Source organism: Grampus griseus, assembly GCF_964374135.1.
Source record: "Grampus griseus genome assembly, chromosome: 9".
NCBI lineage: Eukaryota > Metazoa > Chordata > Mammalia > Artiodactyla > Delphinidae > Grampus > Grampus griseus.
In genome coordinates, this window is record NC_139003.1 from 14,505,493 (window position 1) to 14,525,770 (window position 20,278).

The 20,278-nt window shown below is 39.5% G+C and overlaps 1 protein-coding gene and 1 pseudogene across 6 annotated transcripts in view; one reads left to right on the plus strand and one right to left on the minus strand.

Moving 5' to 3' along the window:
- Positions 1 to 18,004, minus strand: part of IFT56 (intraflagellar transport 56) — a 34,453-nt gene extending 16,449 nt beyond the window's left edge. For 2 of the 5 annotated variants that reach the window (XM_082661892.1, XM_082661895.1), the window contains exons 1-9: positions 17,897 to 18,004; positions 17,253 to 17,390; positions 14,820 to 14,912; positions 12,778 to 12,892; positions 11,258 to 11,307; positions 9,764 to 9,838; positions 8,967 to 9,112; positions 7,875 to 8,046; positions 1,897 to 1,971 (exon numbers count right to left, since the gene is read on the minus strand). In XM_082661892.1, the coding sequence (XP_082518018.1) occupies positions 1,897 to 1,971; positions 7,875 to 8,046; positions 8,967 to 9,112; positions 9,764 to 9,838; positions 11,258 to 11,307; positions 12,778 to 12,892; positions 14,820 to 14,912; positions 17,253 to 17,390; positions 17,897 to 17,899 (867 nt within the window). In that variant the 5' untranslated portion in view covers positions 17,900 to 18,004. The other 3 variants (XM_082661893.1, XM_082661896.1, XM_082661894.1) reach the window with 2 other exon arrangements.
- Positions 5,737 to 7,424, plus strand: LOC309827665 (large ribosomal subunit protein eL36-like; annotated as a pseudogene). Its single transcript has 2 exons — positions 5,737 to 6,068; positions 7,418 to 7,424. The product of its transcript is annotated as a large ribosomal subunit protein eL36-like (transcript).
- Positions 18,005 to 20,278: the final 2,274 nt, after the last annotated feature.

A 20,278-nucleotide genomic window follows, 5' to 3' on the forward strand; every position in this document is an offset into this window, starting at 1 on the left:
CATCAACAGATGAATGGGCAAAGAAGATGTGGTCTATATATACAATGGAATATTACTCAGCCATAAAAAAGAACGAAACTTTGCCATTTGCAGCAACATGGATGGACTTGGAGGGCATTACGCTAAGTGAAATAAGTCAGACAAAGAAAGACAAATACTGTATGATAACACCTATATGTGGAATCTAAAAAATGCAGCACACTAGCGAATATAACAAAAAAGAAGCAGACTCACAGATATTGAGAACAAACTAGTGGTTACCAGTGGAGGGTGGGGCAATATAGGGGTGGGAGAATGGGAGGTATAAACTACTGGGTGTAAGATAGGATACAAAGATGTATTGGTACAATGCAGAGAACATAGCCAACATTTTGTAATAACTGTAAATGGAGTGTAACCTTTAAAAATTGTATAAAAATCAGAAAAAAAATTTTTAAATGACATTACTGTTGACCCTTGACAATGGTGGAGTGGGTGGTTTACAGGCACTGACCATCCACACACTTGAGAATCCGAGTATGATTTATAGTCAGCCACCCACCATCCACGGTTCCTCCACATCCGAGGATTCAACCAACCTCAGACCGTGCAGTATTTACGACTGAAAAAATTCTGTGTATAAGTGGACTCATGCAGTTCAAACCCGTGTTGTAGAAGGGTCAACTGTACATTATCTAGGTGCTTTTTCTCGCCTGCCCTTTCTTGAGATATTTTCTTATCTTCCTTCTTCCAGCCACTTAAATACAAATGCTCTCCTGGAGCCATGTTTTTCTCTGTTTTTAACCCTTTCTTCAACTATCACTACTCTTAAGAAAACTCTTAAACCTGTTCTCTGGTCTTAATCTCTTTCCAAGTTTAATTTCCAGACTACTACCTCTAACACATCATTTTCCACAAAAATTAATCTGTCTTTAATTTGTAAACTAGACTAGAAGTGAAAAGATTAGAGACAGAAGCTTATAATAAAAAATAACCACAGAAAATGCTGTCTGTGATGGAGGTCTGAATTAGAGGAGGAATGGAATGAATATAAGACAATACCAACAAAGAATTAATAGGATTAAGTGACTGAGTAGCTATCAGAGATAAAGGGGAAGAGAAGTCTAAAACAACTATAGTTTCCAGCATTCATACTCAGAGACTTGGTGCCAAAGAAGGTACAGAGAAATCAGAAGGAAAAGTAGTAGTCATTATTATTGCCATTTTCAGATGAGGAATCTGAAACTCAACAATATTAAATAGTTTTCTCAATGTCCCGGGTGTCTGAGTTGAATGCAGCTGCTTTGCACCCACTCTACTGCATAGTCAATGGAATCAAACTTGAAACTGCATCTGAATGTTTTTTTTTTTTAGCAATGGCCATCATAATCCAGTCCTAAACCTAACCCCCTTTTTACTTTTTCACTAAGTAAAACTTTAATTTTTCACTGTGCCCCAGTACACTTTCTGTTCTAGTAAATTCAAACTGCTCACAACCTATCACATATGTCTTCTTCATTCATTCACCCATGTCCCTGCCACAAATGAACCCTATAAATCCCAGCCATCTTCCAAAGACCAGCTCAAGTTTTACTTTCATCAGAATATCCTTCCCATTTATTATAACCCAAAGGAATATGTTCCTTTGTCTTTGCCAACAAAATGAACACGTGGATCTCACTGCCTTACACTTCTTTCTAAATGTTAAGTATGTATTACTGCCCCCCCAATAAGGATTTGCTTGAGGAAAAAACCTGATACCTTAAACTCATTCTCTCTCCTCCACAGCAAGAAAGAGTTTACTTAAAGTAGAGAAATACTTGTTGAGATAACTCCCTTCATTCATCTTTCTAACCACTGTGATGTACCAAAATAGGGTAGGCCTCAAGTCAGTCAAGACTGCAAACTATTATTCACCAGATTGTGCCTGATGAGCTCTTTAGCAAATTCAAAGGAAGAAGAAGCGTTGTCCATCAAGCTTTTGAGTTCTGCCTGAAATTAAAAAAGGAAAGCCTTATGAAAATGAGAACTGTATAGTTCTTATATCACATATAAAATGTTACAACATTTTATAGTTGACAAAGAATTTAACATGCTGTTCCACTTGTTCTGCAGGACTCTAAGAAATGATCAATGTAATTACTATTACCCTCATTTTACAGATGAGAACATTGAGGCTTATAAACATTAAGTGACTGAACCTTACACTAAGTAGCAAGTCTGAAACTGGTGAACCCAAGTTTGTAGACTCACAGAGTTAGTCTTTTCTTTCAGGTGACAAACTTTTAACAACTCAGGTTGATTCTTATAGCTGACCATTCCACCTATGTCTTGAATTTTCATACTATCTCCTTCCTGCTGAATTGGCCTTAATTTACATGATGCAATTAACATAAATTCTCCCCTCTATGTTATTATTTATTAGACCTATCAGATCTCTTCTGTATTGTCGTGCACCCTTAACTTCCCTTAGAAGAAATGGTCAGCCATTTCCACAGCGTCTTCACTAATGTCCTAGACTCACTTATCCCCTTCCTCAGCTTTCTGCTATTCCCATCTTGCCACTCTATAATTTTTTTTTTTTTTCCCAGCACGCGGGCCTCTCACTGTTGTGGCCTCCCCCACTGCGGAGCACAGGCTCCGGACGCGCAGGCTCAGCGGCCATGGCTCACGGGTCCAGCCGCTCCTCGGCATGTGGGACCTTCCCGGACCAGGGCACGAACCCACGTCCCCTGCATCGGCCGGCGGACTCTCAACCACTGCGCCACCAGGGAAGCCCCGCCACTCTATAATTTTGATTAAACCTCCTCACCTCCTTTTTCTACTTCCATCAGTGGGTACCTACGCTTTTCCGGATAAAATAATTAAATCCTTGATTATTCTCACTAAGCACTACAAACTTTTTCTACCTGATGTCACATAGGAATGCACACCTATTCAGCAATCCATTTACTAATCTCCTCTCTTGTCCACAGCAGTAATTCCAAAGCCTTGGGTCAGGGGTCCCCAACCTTTTTGGCACTGGGGACCAGTTTCGTGGAAGACAATTTTTCCACAGATGGGGGGGGGGCAGGGGGATGGTTCAGGCAGTAGTGGGAGCAAAGGGGAGCGCAGATGAAGCTTCGCTCGCTTGCCTTCCACTCACGTCCTACTGTGCGGCCCGGTTCCTAGCAGGCAGCGGACCAATACCGGACTGTGGCCTGGGGCTTGGGGACCCCTGCCTTGGGTAATATTAGGCTAGTTCAGCAGTTTTCAAGCTTTTGGATCTCAAGATCTTTTTTAAATCTTAAAAATTATTAAGGATCCCAAAGAGTTTTTGTTTATGTGGGTTATAGCCATTCATATTTATTGTATTAGAAATTAAAACAGAAATTTTAAGTAATCAATTAATCAAAAGTAGTAATAAACCCACTACACATTAACACAAATAACATATTTTTCATTAAAAAAACTGTATTTACCAAAACAAAAATTTAGTGGGAAGAGTGCTGTTTTATATTTTTGCAAATCTCTTTAATGTCTGGCTTAACAGATGACAGCTGGATTGACATATCTGTATCTGCAATCAATCTGTTTTGAAATCATGTTGTCCCTGGAAAACTTCACTGCACACTTGAGTGAAAAAACAAAATCTTTTAGTATTATGATAGCTTTGATCTCAGGCAGGGCCAGCCAGGAATAAAGGTGAGGCAAGTGAGCTACCTAGGGCGCAAAATTTAAAGCAGCACTCACTGCACATGAAAAGATGTTCAACTTCATTAGTTATCAGGGAAATACAAATCAAAATTACAATGAGCTTCCACTTCACATCCACTGGGATAGCTAGAATAAAAAAGTCAGATAAAAAAAAAAAGTCAGATAACAACAACTGTTGGCAAGGATGTAGAAAAATTGAAACTCTTATACATTGCTAGTGGGAATGTAAACTGGTGCAGCCACTCTGGAAAACAGTATGACCCAACAATTCCACTCCTAGGTATATACCCAAGAGAAATGAAAACATGTTCAAAACATGTCCAAAAACATGTATACAAATGTTTACAGCAGCATTATTCATGATAGGAAGAAGGTGGAAACAATCCAAATAACCATCCCCTGACAACTGGAAAAATAAAATGTGGTATATCCATACAATGGAATATTATTTGGTCATAAAAATGAATGAAGTACTAAAACATGCTATAACATGATGAACTTTATAAACATTACGGTAAAGTAAAAGAAGCCAGTCATAAAAGATCACATAGTATATGATTCCTTTTACAGGAAATATCCCAAACAGGCAAATCCATAGACAGAAAGTAGATTAAGTAGTTGCTTAGGGCTTGGTGAATGGGGGTTGATAGCTATAGGGTATGGAGTTTCTTTTTGAGGTAATGGAAATGTTCTAAAATTGACTGTGGTGGGAGTTCCCTGGTGGTCCGGTGGATAGGACTCCGTGATTTCACTGCCGAGGCCGAGGGTTCGATCCCCCATCAGGGAACTAAGATCCCGCAAGCCTCATGGCACGGCCAAAAATAGAGGGAAAAAAAAAAAAGAAGTGCTTAAAAATAAATAAATAAAATTGTCCATGATGAAGATTGCACATAGTGGTGAATATACTAAAAACCACCGAATTGTATACTTTAAAAGGGTGAACTGTATGGTATGTTACATATATCTCAATAAAGCTGTTAAAACATAAAATTATAAATAGAAGATGTAGGTCATCTTATAATATGTTAGAGTGAAAATGACCTTTCTAAAAGCACGACAACTTGATAGAAATCATGTAAGAAATATTCCTCGTGAAACATCAATACGTGATTTTACGTTCAAATTTTCTGTGTCCTATATTAGGGTTTTGTCTTTTCCATCTAATTCATCAATCTTTGTCTTTAATTGAGAAATCAAACCTTTTAAATGTAATTACAGATAAGCTGGATTTGAAAAAGGCAAAACAATAGGTGTTTAGAAGCCTATAAATGTGACTGTGTTCCAGCCTATGAAATCTTTGCTAATTGCTCAGTTCACTGAGAGTTTACAATGTATATGAAGGTAAGGACTTTGCAGACATCACAGAAACCTACGGTAATGCAGTACTATTAGTTTGCATATTTTGCAGATAATGCTTAAGGAGGTTAAGTGGTGCACTGAAAGCCACATAGCTGGTAAGCTAGGATTGGAATACGGTCTATCTGATTTCAAAGCTCCTGCTCTTAATCACTACCGGAGCCCTCCCAGTTTGGGGGGATAAAATTTCTTTATCCTCTGAAACCAGTGTTCTTCTTCCTTTTACCAGCATCCTATATTCACTGCTTCTATTTCTTCATCATCTACTTGTCATTCCTCTGCCACATCCTTCAGGACAATTCTCAGTCCAAGTGATTACTCATTCACTCTTTATCTCCTTGCCACCTACCTTCAACACCCAATAATAATGATACCCGAATCAGAGTAGGAAACCCCAGTTAGGAAATCCAATGGCTTTTTCTCAATCTGCATCTTTATTGACCTCTTTTGAACCTCCTCCTTCTTCTAATGTGATTCACCCTTAATTTGTTAGTCATATTTTAAATTTCTCATTCAACCATTACTTAGTTGGCAGCAACTTTGTGTGTGCATTGTGCCAGGTCCTGGGATACAAATGCCAAAGGACAGTCTCAACCCTCAATGAGCTTGTCTAGATTAAAGATAATTAAAGCAGGTTAATGAGGTCTTGCTCAGGTAGGATCCGCCACCATCTGGACCCTCAGGGCCCCAGTGCAGCTCAGGGCCATGGCTCTGTGCTGGCCCATGGCCATTGGCCTCAACAAAGGCCACAAGGTGACTAATAGCATGAGCGAGCCGAGGCCTAGCCACCGCCACGGGCGCCTCACCAAGTATACCAAGTGTGTGTGAGACGTGATCCAAGAGGTATGCAGCTTTGCCCCTTAAGAACGGCAGGCCACGGAGCTGCTCAAGGTCTCCAAGGACACATGGGCCCTCAAGTTCATCAAGAAAAGGGTGGGGACATACTTTCACGCCAAAAGGAAGAGACAGGAGCTGAGTAATGTCCTGGCAGCCAGGAGGAAAGCAGCAGCCAAGAAGGACGGAGCTCCCTCCCCTCAGTGCATAATAAAACCTCTTCAGAAAAAAAAAAGAAAATTAGGCAACTACCAAATAATAAGTATGATTTTATATATAGATATAAAATCATATATAATAGTCATATTATTACCAATTACTTGTTGGTAAGATATAATAACCATATTATTTGATTACATTTAAATAATCATGCTTATGACTCGGTAGCTATATTATTATGTATATATATAAATTAAGAGCAAGAGGAATGTACACCTAAGTTTGCAGTAAATTTTAGTGGTTAAGTCTCTGGGCTTTAGAGTCAGGGTTTGAGACCTGAATTTCTCACTTGTTAGTTGTATAACCTTGGGTAAATTGTTCAAAGTACTTTAAGAATTGAGTGAGGGCTTCCCTGGTGGCGCAGTGGTTGAGAGTCCGCCTGCCGATGCAGGGGACACGGGTTCGTGCCCCGGTCCGGGAGGATCCCACATGCCGCAGAGCAGCTGGGCCCATTAGCCATGGCCGCTGAGCCTGAGCGACCGGAGCCTGTGCTCCGCAACGGGAGAGGCCAAAACAGTGAGAGGCCCGCGAACCGCAAAAAAAAAAAAAAGAATTGAGTGAATCATTACAGATTATTTCATGTTTACTATAGAATATCAGAATGCTTTGGTGTCTGGGGAGAGAATGAACTACACAATATAGAGCCCATTATAAAAATTACTAGAGGAATGTCTGCTTTTAAATGGTTTAATAAAATTAACATAGGTAAACACAAACTATATCCTCTCGCTACCAAAAAAAAAAAATAGCTTCTTCAGGTACCTTTGACATAGTCAACTACTGCTGGAGAACTTTACCAAATCAACATGCAATCTACATGGACACAATTTCAAATGAAAAAGCATGCCTTTAGTGCAGTCTGGTATCCTGACATGGACACCGTCAGACCTACAGCAGATTGGTTAGCCATGCCACCCATACCAGACTCTGGAAAGAACATGTGCGGACAAAATGTAAACATGTAATAGGTTGGACCTTATACTAAAATTGGCAAGGTCCCCAAGACTGACTCAAGGTAGAAAGGCAAGAATACACTTCTCTTCTTTCATTTATTCTAAACAAAACTCTAATGAGATCAAATTGCAAATCCAGTTTACTATTAAACTGCTGATGCTGGGAACTAGCCAATTAGGCAGACTCCAGGGACTCTAGTTGAAATGAGTATTCCAAGAATGTATTTTATATAATATCGATATATAAAGGGACCACTCCATTGCATATTAAGCAATTTAATTGATAGGCATTTCTTTTGCCACAACTGACCACCTTTATCTACATAAACCATGAAAAGTGAATCTGGGCATATGTTAAGGATGTGTTCTCCAACCACCAGCTGCTAAACACTGTTTCACCCAGCAGTTGAATCTGCTGTTGGTGTAAAGTATGTTTACATACTTTATAGGGAAATACAGGGTAATTCAAACTGGAATTAAGTAAATTAAGAATCAATTATGGGACTTCCCTGGCGGTGCAGTGGTTAAGAATCCGCCTGCCAATGCGGGGGAAACGTGTTTGATCCCTGGCCCGGGAAGATCCCACATGCTGTGGAGCAACTAAGCCCGTGTGCCACAACTACTGAGCCCACATGCCACAACTATTGAAGCCTGCGCACCTAGAGCCCGTGCTCCACAACAAGAGAAGCCACCGCCATGAGAAGCCTGCGCACCGCAACGAAGAGTAGCCCCCACTTGCTGCAACTAGAGAGACCCCGCGCGCAGCAACGAAGACCCAATACAGCCAAAATAGAAATTAAAAAAAAAAAAAAAAAAAAGAACAAATTTCATCACTACCTCAGCAGCTTTGCCATTGTAAAGGCGAAAATGATTACAGGCCTTAAGATTGAGTGCGATGGTACTATCAGGAATTTGCTGAAGATAAACAGCCAGAACTTCTTGAGACACATCATAGTAATCCAGCTTGTAGTAACACAGGGCCACATAAACATTGAGGGCAAGGTACTCCCTATTAGATGAAAGAATTAAGGATTAACAATTTAAGTCTACTTCATAGAAATGTTGTCAAACTACAGACCTTTTTAATGGCTCAAATGGACAGCAAGGCAAAGAGGACATTTCTTCTTTTAAAGAAAAAAGAAGAATATAATCAGTGTAGCATCTTTCTTTTTGTATTATAATATTTAAGTGTTTTGACATAAGCAGAGTAAAAGATGACAACTAGAGGAGAAAGGGAAAAGTTCAACTACTACCTATTCATGTTTAAAAAAACTTACATAATCAGTAATCGAGTATAAACTCAAATAAGCAGGCAAGGCAAGTAGATTTGACGACTGAGAATGGAATGGGTGGGAGATTGTGACAGTAAAGCAAAGGAAGGGAGAAGGGAAGTGTATGAGATATTTTTGGGATGCAGGAGAGAAGCCAAGTGGTCAGTGATAAAGTTCGAACATTAATTCTTCAGAATGATTTGTTTCCAATTTTGTCAGCAAGTTACCTACAGTGTAACCAAAACACTGAAATTGATACACCTAGACCATGCATTTCCAACAGGTGTGATATCACCCACAAAGGGGCAAAAATTGGTTCTTATGGAGAGGTGGAAAATCATACTCATTTTATATATAAAACATAGATATACATACAGTACATAAACAGATATACAATATATCTATGGTACTGAAACTTCATGGGAGGGCAATTAACGGGGGAAAAGTCTAAAAAGCCTCCTTGGTAGGTCAATAATGAAATAAAGGTGGAGAAACCCTGATCTAGACAATAAGGAGTTCTTAATCTCACCAGATTATTAGCTAAATAGATTTGAACACGTGGTGATATTAGATCCAAAGGACACTAGGTCCTCAGTCAAACTAGGTACAGAAGAAAGTAACAAAATGAGATTTCAAGGAGGCATAAATGGACACAGACCTGTTATCTAGCAGTATTCGCTTATAAATATCAATAGCTTCTTGGTAGTGAGATCGCATATAGTGGATTGAGGCCAAACTGAGTTGATCTTCTGTGATATCCTGAAGATTCTGATGAAAGTTCATCAATTTCTTCTCATCATTAAACTAAAATTGTAAGACAGCAAAAGATGTGTAAAGATTCACATTAGAGTACGGTTACAGAAATCAACACCTACATAATGGGTATTTTAACTTCCCCTTCTCCTTCAGCCATTTGTCTCTGTTCTATTTCCCTTCAGCTCCTGGTGGTGTTTACCTCTCCTTCAGAGAAAGAATAAAAATAGTCTCTGGGGACTTCCCTGGCGGCACAGTGGTTAAGAATCTGCCTGCCAATGCAGGGGACACGGGTTCGAGCCCTGGTCCAGGTAGATCCCACATGCCGCAGAGCAACTAAGCCTGTGCGCCACAACAACTGAGCCTGCGCTCTAGAGCCCGCGAGCCACAACTACTGAAGCCCGCGCGCCACAACTACTGAGCTCGCATGCCACAACTACTGAAGCCCATGCACCTAGAGCCTGTGCTCCGCAACAAGAGAAGCCACTGCAATGAGAAGCCCGTGCACCACAACGAAGAGTAGCGACTGCTCGCCGCAACTAGAGAAAGTCCACGTGCAGCAACAAAGATCCAACGCAGCCAAAATAAATAAATAAATATTTAAAAAAAAATTTTTTTAAATAGTCTCTGGAGGCAGAGCCTTAACAATGGAAAGCCTTTAAGTTACAGCTCATATTAATTACTTGACACTCCTCTTCTTACCTTCTTTTCTTTTCTATTTCTTTCTTTATATCTTCTCCCTTTCTTTTTTCTCTCTGTCTCTATCTTTTTTACATGCTGTTTATAAGAGAGACATTTAAAACAGAAGGACACAGAAAGATAGAGAGTGAAAGGATGGGAAAAGATACAATAAGCAAACACTAACCAAAAGGGAGCTGGTGGAGCTACACAAGTATGACAAAGTAGTCTTTACATGAAGAGAGATTTTTGGAGATAAAGAGAGACATTTCATAATGATAAATGTTTCAGTCCACTAGATGGACATAACAATTCTAAATCTGTAACACTTAATGATAGTCTGCAAAACATGTAAAGCAAAAATCGAAAGAACTAAACAGAGAGACAGATAATTATAGCATGAAGTTTTTTTTTGTTTCCCCCCGCACTGCCTGGCTTGCAGGATCTAGCTCCCTGGCCAGGGACTGAACCCGTGCCCTTGGCAGTGAAAGAGCAGAGTCCCAACCACTGGACCAACAAGGAATTCCCCAAATTTTTAAATGCACCAAAAATAATTATTTTCAAATACTACCTTTGGACAATTAGATAAACTTCCTGTAAAATAATTTAGTACTATCAATTAAAAGCTTTAAATTTTTATTGTTCATACTCAGTAACTCAGTAAGTCCATTTTAGGATGTTAGAATCACATTTTTATCATTAAAATTAAAACCAATCTGGAAGTTAAATAACTAGAAGTGTTGAATGAATTGTGGCACATGCATATGATGGATTGTTATTTTAAAAAGTCTGGTTTTTAAGACTAGTGACTCAGGGTTACACTCGTACTACAAAGATAAGTTAAAAAAAAAAGCAGAATACAAAAATATATATTTAACATGAATCCCATTCTGCAAAACAAATGAACAAAAATACAAATATGCATATAAAAAATAATTACCCCAAAAGGAGATATGCCAAAACGTTGAAATTCAGTTAGCTTTAAATATGGTAGATGTTATATCCTTTTATTGCATATTTATATTTTGCTTAATAGAATGTGTAATTTTATAATATGAAAAATGATTTTAAAAATTATTTTATGACATGATCAAAATTATTGCTATAAGGCAATTCTGAAAGGTATGTATTTACTTTCAGGAGTCAGGACAAGGTGTCTTTGATTCTGTTTCCTAAGAGACAATAAGATGGTGGAAACAAACTAATCTTAAATGACTACTGCTTAAGAAGAACTAAAACCTAACATTTCTGAATAAATAAACAGAGTAAAAAAACATTAATGGGGGAGAAAGTCCTATAAAATTAACACCTGTATTCTACTTGTTCTAGAAATACCATTAACGAGACTTTCTACTTAATTTTCTTTCACCCTTGTTGGTAACAAGAAGAAAGAGAAATATATTTTAAAAACAAAAAGTGTGAAGTCAATTACACGTCAATTAAAAAAAGATATACATAAAAAATTTTTTTTAATTTTACCACATTAAAACAAAAAGTGTGAAATAGGAACGGAAGTACCTTGTGAGCCAAGTGGAAGAGGAGGCGGTTTTGAAGTCGGCTTTTTGGAGCTGTGAAAAAAATCCAAGGTACTTATTAAAGAACTCAATTGTCTATGGCACTTAGTCCCTTGCAGGAATGACACGAGACAGATAAATCTTCCCAAATCCTTACCTACTGGATCCTGCTACGTCTCTGCTATAATATATTAATGTATTATTTTAGTCTAGTCCTACTGCAGTAGCAGCGACATCGCCAAGAACCAGAAGGAAAATGCTCTAAGGTTCCGCTCTTGCCCACACTTCTTCCTCCTCACTCTATGGTGCTGAAGCACAGCACGGCACTCCTCCCAGTTCCAGCAGCAGCCCACCCTGTGTAGTTCACACACTGAAGCAAACACCGGAAGCAAATGGTTACGGTCATCTCAGTACATGTAGGAATCCACTCTCATTCAGCTGGTCTTCCAGTGTTCTTTGTCGATTCCTTCTGAAATCCCCTTTTCATAATTACAGTGCCATATTTTCCTAAATACTAGCCCCGTCTCCATTTCATAGATCTTCTGGCATGATAATCTACCATCTAAAACAGGGAGCCAAGCAAAAAGGTGAACACCTCTTAAGTTCCAGATGTGCTCTTGGAGAATTTTCCTAATTCTAGACACTCAATCTTATATCTCTTTACAACAAAAAGTCATACTTCAATGTATAAAAAAGAAAGATATATATGGAAAGAGAGATAGCTACCTTGATCACCTTACATGTGTCTAACTGTTCTAGGCACAGATAAAGTCTAGAAACATGAGATAAATAACTCAAAGACCTTTATAACTAAATTAGGAAAATTAGAACTCCATGACTCTGAACTAGAATTCTATCTAAATATGTATATATCAGTTAATTCTCTAAGATTTCTACCCTGAAATACATTCTTCCCTAACACATTTCCTAACAAACATTCTTTTGCCCACTTTCTCTACTTTTCTTTGAATTTAATTTGATTCATACTCTAATTATTCTTAATCTTTCCTCCCATAGTTCCCTTTTGCCCTACTCTATTTGCAAATTTGAGTCCAGCTCTCCTAAGTTGACTGTCCTGGTAAGTAAAGCAAACGGGAAGAAATCTGGATTCTTCAAGTTGAAATTACTTGGCTTCTCATTCAGAAGCAGGAGAAGAAGCTATAAAATGCACATTCATAACAGCTTGAACAACTATACCCAACTCCTACCAACAGCATGAACTTCCTACCACAGTGGAGCCTAAGAAAGGCACCTTGCCCTTTTTCTTCTCTCATCCTTCTGCTTTTTGGCTTTAGCTTCTGAGGAGGTGAACTGGGGAGGGTAAGTAGCACACGGATTAACTCTCTTTTTAAACATAAAGTTGCTAAGATCCAATAGTCTTTCAAGAGTAAAGCTTTTTTTTTTTTTAGCTTGCTAATGTCACTTGATTTTTCCTCAATAGAAAAGGAATTAAATAAGTTTTAAAATCTTCAAAATGACTCTTACTATTAGTGAGAATACCAGATATTAAAAGGGCCCATTTACCTTTAAATCCAGCTGTTTCGGCTTGTTTATACATTCCAAGAAAAAAGTAGGTACAGGCTAGGTTCACCCAGACTTCAGGATTGCAATTTTCCTCTTTCGTTGCATTTTCATATTCCTGAAACATACATTAAGCAGTGATCCCTTTCAGCAGTAGGGTAATCAATGGGCCATTCCTTTATGTATAATGGAATAGGAGTTCTTACTGTGACTGGGCAACTTCACATATAGGGACTTCTATATGCTCCTTACCTATTCTATACCTGTAATATTAAATACTGAAGCTGGGCTTCTCTGGTGGCGCAGTGGTTGAGAGTCCGCCTGCCGATGCAGGGGACACGGGTTTGTGCCCCGGTCCGGGAAGATCCCACATGCCGCGGAGCGGCTGGGCCCGTGAGCCATGGCCGCTGAGCCTGCGCGTCCAGAGCCTGTGCTCCGCAACGGGAGAGGTCGCGACACTCAGAGGCCCGCGTACCACAAAAAAAAAAAAAAAAAAATTCTGAAGCTAAGGCTGAATCCTACCCATGCAGGGCTGTTGTCCACATAACCTTACACTTGTTTTCTTTTTCCCCTTTTAATATTGACATGGGCTAACAAATTGCAGAAATGAAAAGCAACTAAAACATTTTTTTTGCTAACTTAAAAAGACATAAAAAAGATGCCTTATTAAAAATGCATAGGTTAACTTAAAATCTGATAACCTTAATACCCCACAAATTTCATTTCATTCTAATTGTTCTCTGGCTTTGTTTATTTGGCTTTACACTTTTAAAATTTGGTGTGTTCTTCTGTTTTTTTTTCCCTGTTAAGGACAGTTTCTGAGATTCATTTTATTTTTAAAATAAAAATAAAATTTATTTTATATCATTTCATTTTATTTTTGGCTCCATTGGGTCTTCGTTGCTGCACGCGGGTTTTCTTTAGTTGCGCTGACCGGGGGCTACTCTTCGTTGCAGTGTGCAGGCTTCTCATTGTGGTGGCTTCTCTTGTTGCGGAGCACGGGTTCTAGGTGCACGGGCTTCAGTAGTTATGGCACACGGGCTCTAGAGCACAGGATCAGTAGTTGTGGCACACGGACCTAGCTGCTCCGCAGCATGTGGGATCTTCCCGGACCGGGGATCGAACCCATGTCCCCTACGTTGGCAGGCAGACTCTTAACAACTGTGCCACCAGGGAAGTCCCTCCATAAACTCTTTTACTATTAATCAGTCTTCCCCAGATGCCCTTTTTCTTTCTTACTCTGTTTGGGCTACTCTCTTTTCTCCTTTATCTTTCACATATACTACCAGCTCCTATTCTGCCCTTTTCACATCTTCACTTTTCCTTCACTGATTTTGTTGCTTTTGTTCATATCACTTCTTCATTACCTGATCTTGGATACTTTTCATTTTAGTAGTGCAGGTTATTTTAATATCCTTAGATTACACTTTGAGAGTAAGAATATGTGGGAAAGTTCCAAACAATTTCATTTATGAATTAAAAATTATTTGACATAAGGCATCTACAATTTTATCTAGATCCGTAATTCCATAGATTGTTAATTACATTGCAGGGTTTACAGTGACCAAGAAAAAAATTTTTCAAAGCTATACTTAAAAAATATAAAGATAATATAATCTTTCCTATGTCTAAAATTAACCACACAAAACAACAATGAACTTCTTTTTGAGAAAAGAATCGTGAAATTTTTTATCAAAAGGGCTTATTTTTCTTCTCCTGAAGACTTCCTTAAGAAAGACTAATATTAATATATTGAACAATCTCATTAGTATATATTTAAAAGGAAAAAGTAAACAGACATAGATAAATATGCTTGAACATATACAGAAGATTTCTGAGGCAACACATCAAAAAAGAGCCAATGGTTACTTCTGTTAACAAAGAAATAGGATTGAGGAAAGCATACAGGGTGACTTTTTTTCCTTTTTCCTTTGTTCCCTTCTATATTGTTTGAATTTTACCATGAGCGTGTATTATTATAATACAAAGCTTAATAACTTTTCAAAACCCTTCTGTTATAAAAAGAAAAGTTTCTTTAAACTAACCTCCAAAGCTCTCTTGTAGTCACCCAGATGAAAAGCACAGTATCCAATCCACAAATTAGTGTCCTCTTCTTGTTCCCCAACATGACGTTTGAACTTTACGTTAAAATTTCATGAAAAAAAAAATCATGAATACTTTGAATAGTACACTCTCTGTTAAACACTGCTATGTTAAGTTATTAATGAACAATAGGAAATCACAAATTGTAGAAGCAAGGTAATCTCAGTTTAATTAAACTGATACCTACAGAACTCAGCACAATTACCTTTACCTCAAATATTTCACAATTGTTTTTCTGTGTTTACTGACACCCTACTCCAGAAAGTATTTAAGAGTTATCCTCATAACAATTCTGGGTGATATATAAGGAACATAAGAATTATGTGAAATATTTAATGCCAAATAACTGAAAGTTAGTGAAATTAAGTGATGGACTCAAGGCCACATACAGCCAGTAGGTGTGGTGGCAGGGACCACCGTAGCCCATGGACTCCAAAGCCCATGTTTTCACCCCTCCATGCTCTACCCCACATTCATCTTCATGCTTCAAACCTGCCCCGTGAGCACACACATACATTTATTCATAGGTTATAACCTTTCACTGAGGACAAGCCATTAAATCATTCTATTACCCTTCAACAGGCTTACCAGGGCCTGCAAGAATTAAAGATGTTTAGAAGACCACCTAATCATTTATGTCCATTATGAAAAAATATTCATGAATTCATCAGCCAATGAAAGAAAAGCCCTGTTTTGGAGGAAAGGAGTGAGACCTTGAAGGAGGAGTTTGAATGACCATGGCAAGGTGAGATTTTTTTTTTTCACTCTATATGGTGGTAAGTCAAAAACATGGGTAAAAAAAGTAAAAATTAAACAGATCATCGTTAACCTGTGGTGACCTAAATAGGAAGGAAATCTAAAAGAGTGGATATATGTATACGTATAACTGATTCACTTTGCTATACAGCAGAAACTAACACAACACTGTAAAGCAACTATACTCCAATAAAAATTAATTTAAAAATAAAATTAAATTAAAAATTAAAGAAAAACAGATCATTGTTACAAAACCTCAGGTGCCTCGACCATTACAAGATGAAGACATCTGTTGATACTTTCTTGTCTGAATAAGAACTTACTCCTGTAGCTAACTCCATAATATTAGAAATTCTCCTCTCACCAAATACTGTGAATTTGAGTACAGTGCCTTAAGTCTGAAAAAATTCTTATTTGAGGTCTCCCTGAATTTGCCCCAGGAATTCCCTGGAGCCACAGGAGAGCTCACGACACCTCCTCATCCTAAACCACGGCAGTTCCCATTCCCATCCATCATGGCACTTTGGCTACCTAAGAATGAAAGCGTAGCGCAGAACCTCCCTGACAACTTACAGGCAGCGTGGGATTACACAGTAAGGAAAGTGTGGTCACTGCCTCAAAGAAAAGAGAGAAGGGAAAATAGACTGACAAAAATTACACATGCATCTACCACTCAGTCCACTGATTTACAGAGCTAGATGGTCCTTCCAAGTCAACTCCCCCACTTTAAAGATGAGAAAGCTGATGCCAGAAGAGTTAAGCAAAGTGCTCAATACCAGAGCACTGGCAAGAAACACAGGACTATACGTGAAAGACTGAGAAAGATACATAAAGCTAATTAAAACACTTACTGTTGATAGAGTAATAAGGCTGTTGTAGTGCTTTAGAGAAATGATTATGGAACAACACAGCCAGGCTGTGCTGTCAGAACTCTTCATCTCTTCATTCTTTGGTGTACCCTTTCATTCTTTTATAACATATGCTTCCCAGAAAGCCGTTTCCCAAAGTGCAGCATCTTTGGAACATCTACATCAGAAGCACTTAGGCTACTTGCCCAAAATACGGGTTCCTGAGAACCACTGTAGGCTGATTCTGTAAAGAATCAGAATCCCTAGGGCAGGAGTCCAGGAATGTACATTTTAATAAGTACCCTAATTCTGATGCATATTAAAAGTTGAGAACTACTGCCATAGAGATTTGAAATATCTTCTGAAGATACAGTATTTTTAGACAATAAGCATGCAACATGGTAGAATTATTTAAATTTGATCAGAATGTTATAACATATAATAGGAATAAACCATAAATTGGTCAGGGGGTGGAATGAACAACATGTGAACTGACACTGTATTAAATGTCCCTCTACATTTTTAGGCTGGATTCATCAGTGGGACTAGATATAATTAAAACTGTCCCTCGAGAAATAAGTCTATCATTTTAGTTCACCTTTAATCAGGTTTATAGTTAACTTGGAATCTGGAATCTGGGCCTGACAAGATTTACAGAAAGTCCCAGAAGGCACCCACCTGTTCCAACAGCATAGCAACCAGCATTCACCCATGCATTCCTCTATATTCTGGTTTTTCACCTCCTAAGAAGCAACCTTCTTTGGACATTACCTCCAACAGGGTAATAGCTCCAGTGAAATCTCTTTGTGAAAGTAGCTCCTCTAGTTTTGGAATCTTCCTACCTTTCTTCTTTCTTTTGTCAGTATGCGGTAGGTCCCTGCCTACAGCAGGTTTGGCCCTTGAAAGCATCTGTGAAAGAAACAACAAAGACAGCTGTATGATCCCATTCCGATGGTCAATATTAAACTGAGAGTGACGGCTCCAGGATTTATAAGTCAAATCCGTAACAACGAACCCCAGGTAAGCGTATTCAAATTCTTTCTGTAACATGTTATTTTACTAAAAGGGCCATCACCCTGTGTTTGAGCTAACGAAACTGCTACTCCCTAGTTCTTTATCTCCCCCAATTAGAGTGAGGTAAGAGATGCTTTCGCGCAGCTGCTGTCATCTCAGCCTTCCCTCGGTCCGCTTTCCAGCCCACGCGCAGCTCAGGAGTGGGGAAATGGAGAAGCAGGAGGGAAGAAAGCAACGATGTATTTACAACTGCATCCCTGTCCCCCGTGGGAACACGGGGAGGGCACAGACATCATCCTCTGCTGACAATCCTAGACTTAACCCAGAAGTATGTCTGGAACCTCTAATCTCCAGTCCCAGGACCTACTCAGAGTTCTCCCTCACTGTTCAAAGCCACTAACCATCTTGGCGTCAGTCTTATGAATCCCCTCTGCAGACAAACAGAAGGCCGGGCCTCAGCGCGCCTCGGCATCCACAAAGCTGGCTCGGTCTCCACAGCAACCTCGCTGGGGGACTGGTCCGTGCAGGAGTAGCGTCCGCCGGAGAACCGGTGCCCTCCACGTCTTGGTTCCCCTAGGCTTTCACCGCTGCAGGAGTGAAAGTTTCTCCGGAGGAGAGCGTTGTTCTCTGTGCTGACAGCGAGAGTTTGACTCTATCTCCGTGAGTTTACTTTAGGAAAAAGCGAATTAGAATGGCATTGTTTTTCAAATACAAGTTTCCCGGGAAAGTAATTTTCAAGGACCACTTCCGGTTTGGATCGCGTTGGGCTGAGCAACACGGGGCGCTGACTGGCACGTGATCGCCGTCTCTTGTGCAGTGCCGGAAAGCTTAGGAAAAAAATTCTGCCAAACCGAGGAAGCCGATGTTTGGAGGCGGGAGTTCACCAGAATACGGTTTCTTATTTCCATAGAGAAAGCTACCCTTGTGATGTGACGTTATATTGTGATTCCTACTCATAGAATTTAGAATAGAACCTCTGATTTGTTATAAATAGGGAAACCCAACATGGAGTCACAGTGGCCAGTGTGGCACCCATCTTGATTGTTTCTAAAGATCTGATGTAAGATTTGGAATATGTAAATTAAGATAACTGGAGTGTGAAGTCAAATAAGTAAATTGATTTTTTTTTTTTTTTTGGTGGTGGGAGTTGGCTGTGTCACAGGGCTTGTGGGATCTGAGTTACCCAACCAGGGATCAAACTCAGGCCCTCGTCAGTGAAAGCCTGGAGTTCTAACGGCTGGACCACTTGGGTCCAGTAAATTGTTTTTAAAGGTGTGGGGAAAGACTTAAAGAAAGATGCATAACATGAGTTGTGCGTTTAAGTTTTATTCGGGATCTTTCTGAGGACTAAAGCCTGGGAGACAGCCACTCAGTAAACTGTGGCGACTACTTGTTAGAGGTAGGGGAGAAGCCAGTTTATACATGATTTTTGGCCAGGGCATACCTGAAGTCAAGCATATATCTTGGTAAGATTACTACTAATCGTAAAGAACAGATGTCTCCAGTTAATCTTTTCAGCTTTTCTGTGTATGGGAACATGCAAGAATCTAGGGTCATTAAAATTCTTCCTGAGATATACATCTAACTATCTGTGGGACCTGCCTGTTCGTGTGCGTCCAAAGCACAGATGCCTCATTCTGTGTTCACCTTAAATTCCTCTAAGAGTCCTACTGTCAGTCAGCAACTGCGGTGGGTTACAACTGAACTCGTGTGGAAATGGGTGGTGAGCAATGCTCTTTGTCTTAGCGATCCTAATTTTTCGGGGTCCACCCCTGTATGTTGACTTTAAAAAATGAACAACCTAAAGTTGACAGTTATGTTTTATTTGGGGAACCTTACTAAGGACTATAGTCCGGGAATTAGCTTCTCAGATGGCTCTGAAGAACTGTTCCAAAGAGGTGAGTGAGGAGCCAGGATATATAGGAGTTTTTTGCTGGGAAAAAAAAAATGTAGTCAGACTTCAAAAGATTACTGCTAATTACAAAAAACAGACATCTCAAGTAAAGGGTTTTAATGCTTTTCTATGTATGGGAAGATGCAAGTGTCTGGGCTCATTGATATTATTCCTTTGATATGCATCTTAACTAACTAGGGCCAGTATCCTCTTTTTCTCCACCCTGAATTCCCCTCAGGATGCACTGTCAGGGCAGCTGCAGCGACCGTTGGCTTGATGGCAGACAGCATTTTTTGTTTACTGAAATAGCAGGCAACATTTTTTTGTCCACAGGTAAGGCTCCTTGCTGCTGGGGTTGTAACTTTTGCACCCTAGGGATTGTACCTCACAAAAGACAGGGTCTGAGTGCAGTTGCTGGAGAAGGGTCTCGATGGACCGCATGCACTACGCTCGCTGGAGACTGCCCGTGTCAGAAGCTGCCGGAGTAGAAGGTGATTGCTGAGAAAAGCCAGCGCCATGCAGGTTGCCGCTGCCTACATCTAGAACCCGTGCCTGCCATTTGTGTTGAGGATGCCTCCCTTCCCCTATCTCTCTTCAAAGTGGTTCCTTAAACCCTTTATTTTCTTTACTGTTGGGTGTGACTAATTTGAGTGTGTTGAGTGCAATAAGCCAAGTGATTTTAGCCTCTTATACAATTGGCTTATGACATGTTTTACGACTTCTCAATCCCACCATTCTTCCCTGGCCTTGTTGCTTTGGCTTGTGGCCAACACCCACACACAGTAAGGAACTATAATGTGTGCTGGGTGGATGACTTAATTTATCTGTCTTACTCCTGAACCCAGTTAACACAGATGCAAGGGTAGTCTAAAATCACCGAATCATGGAG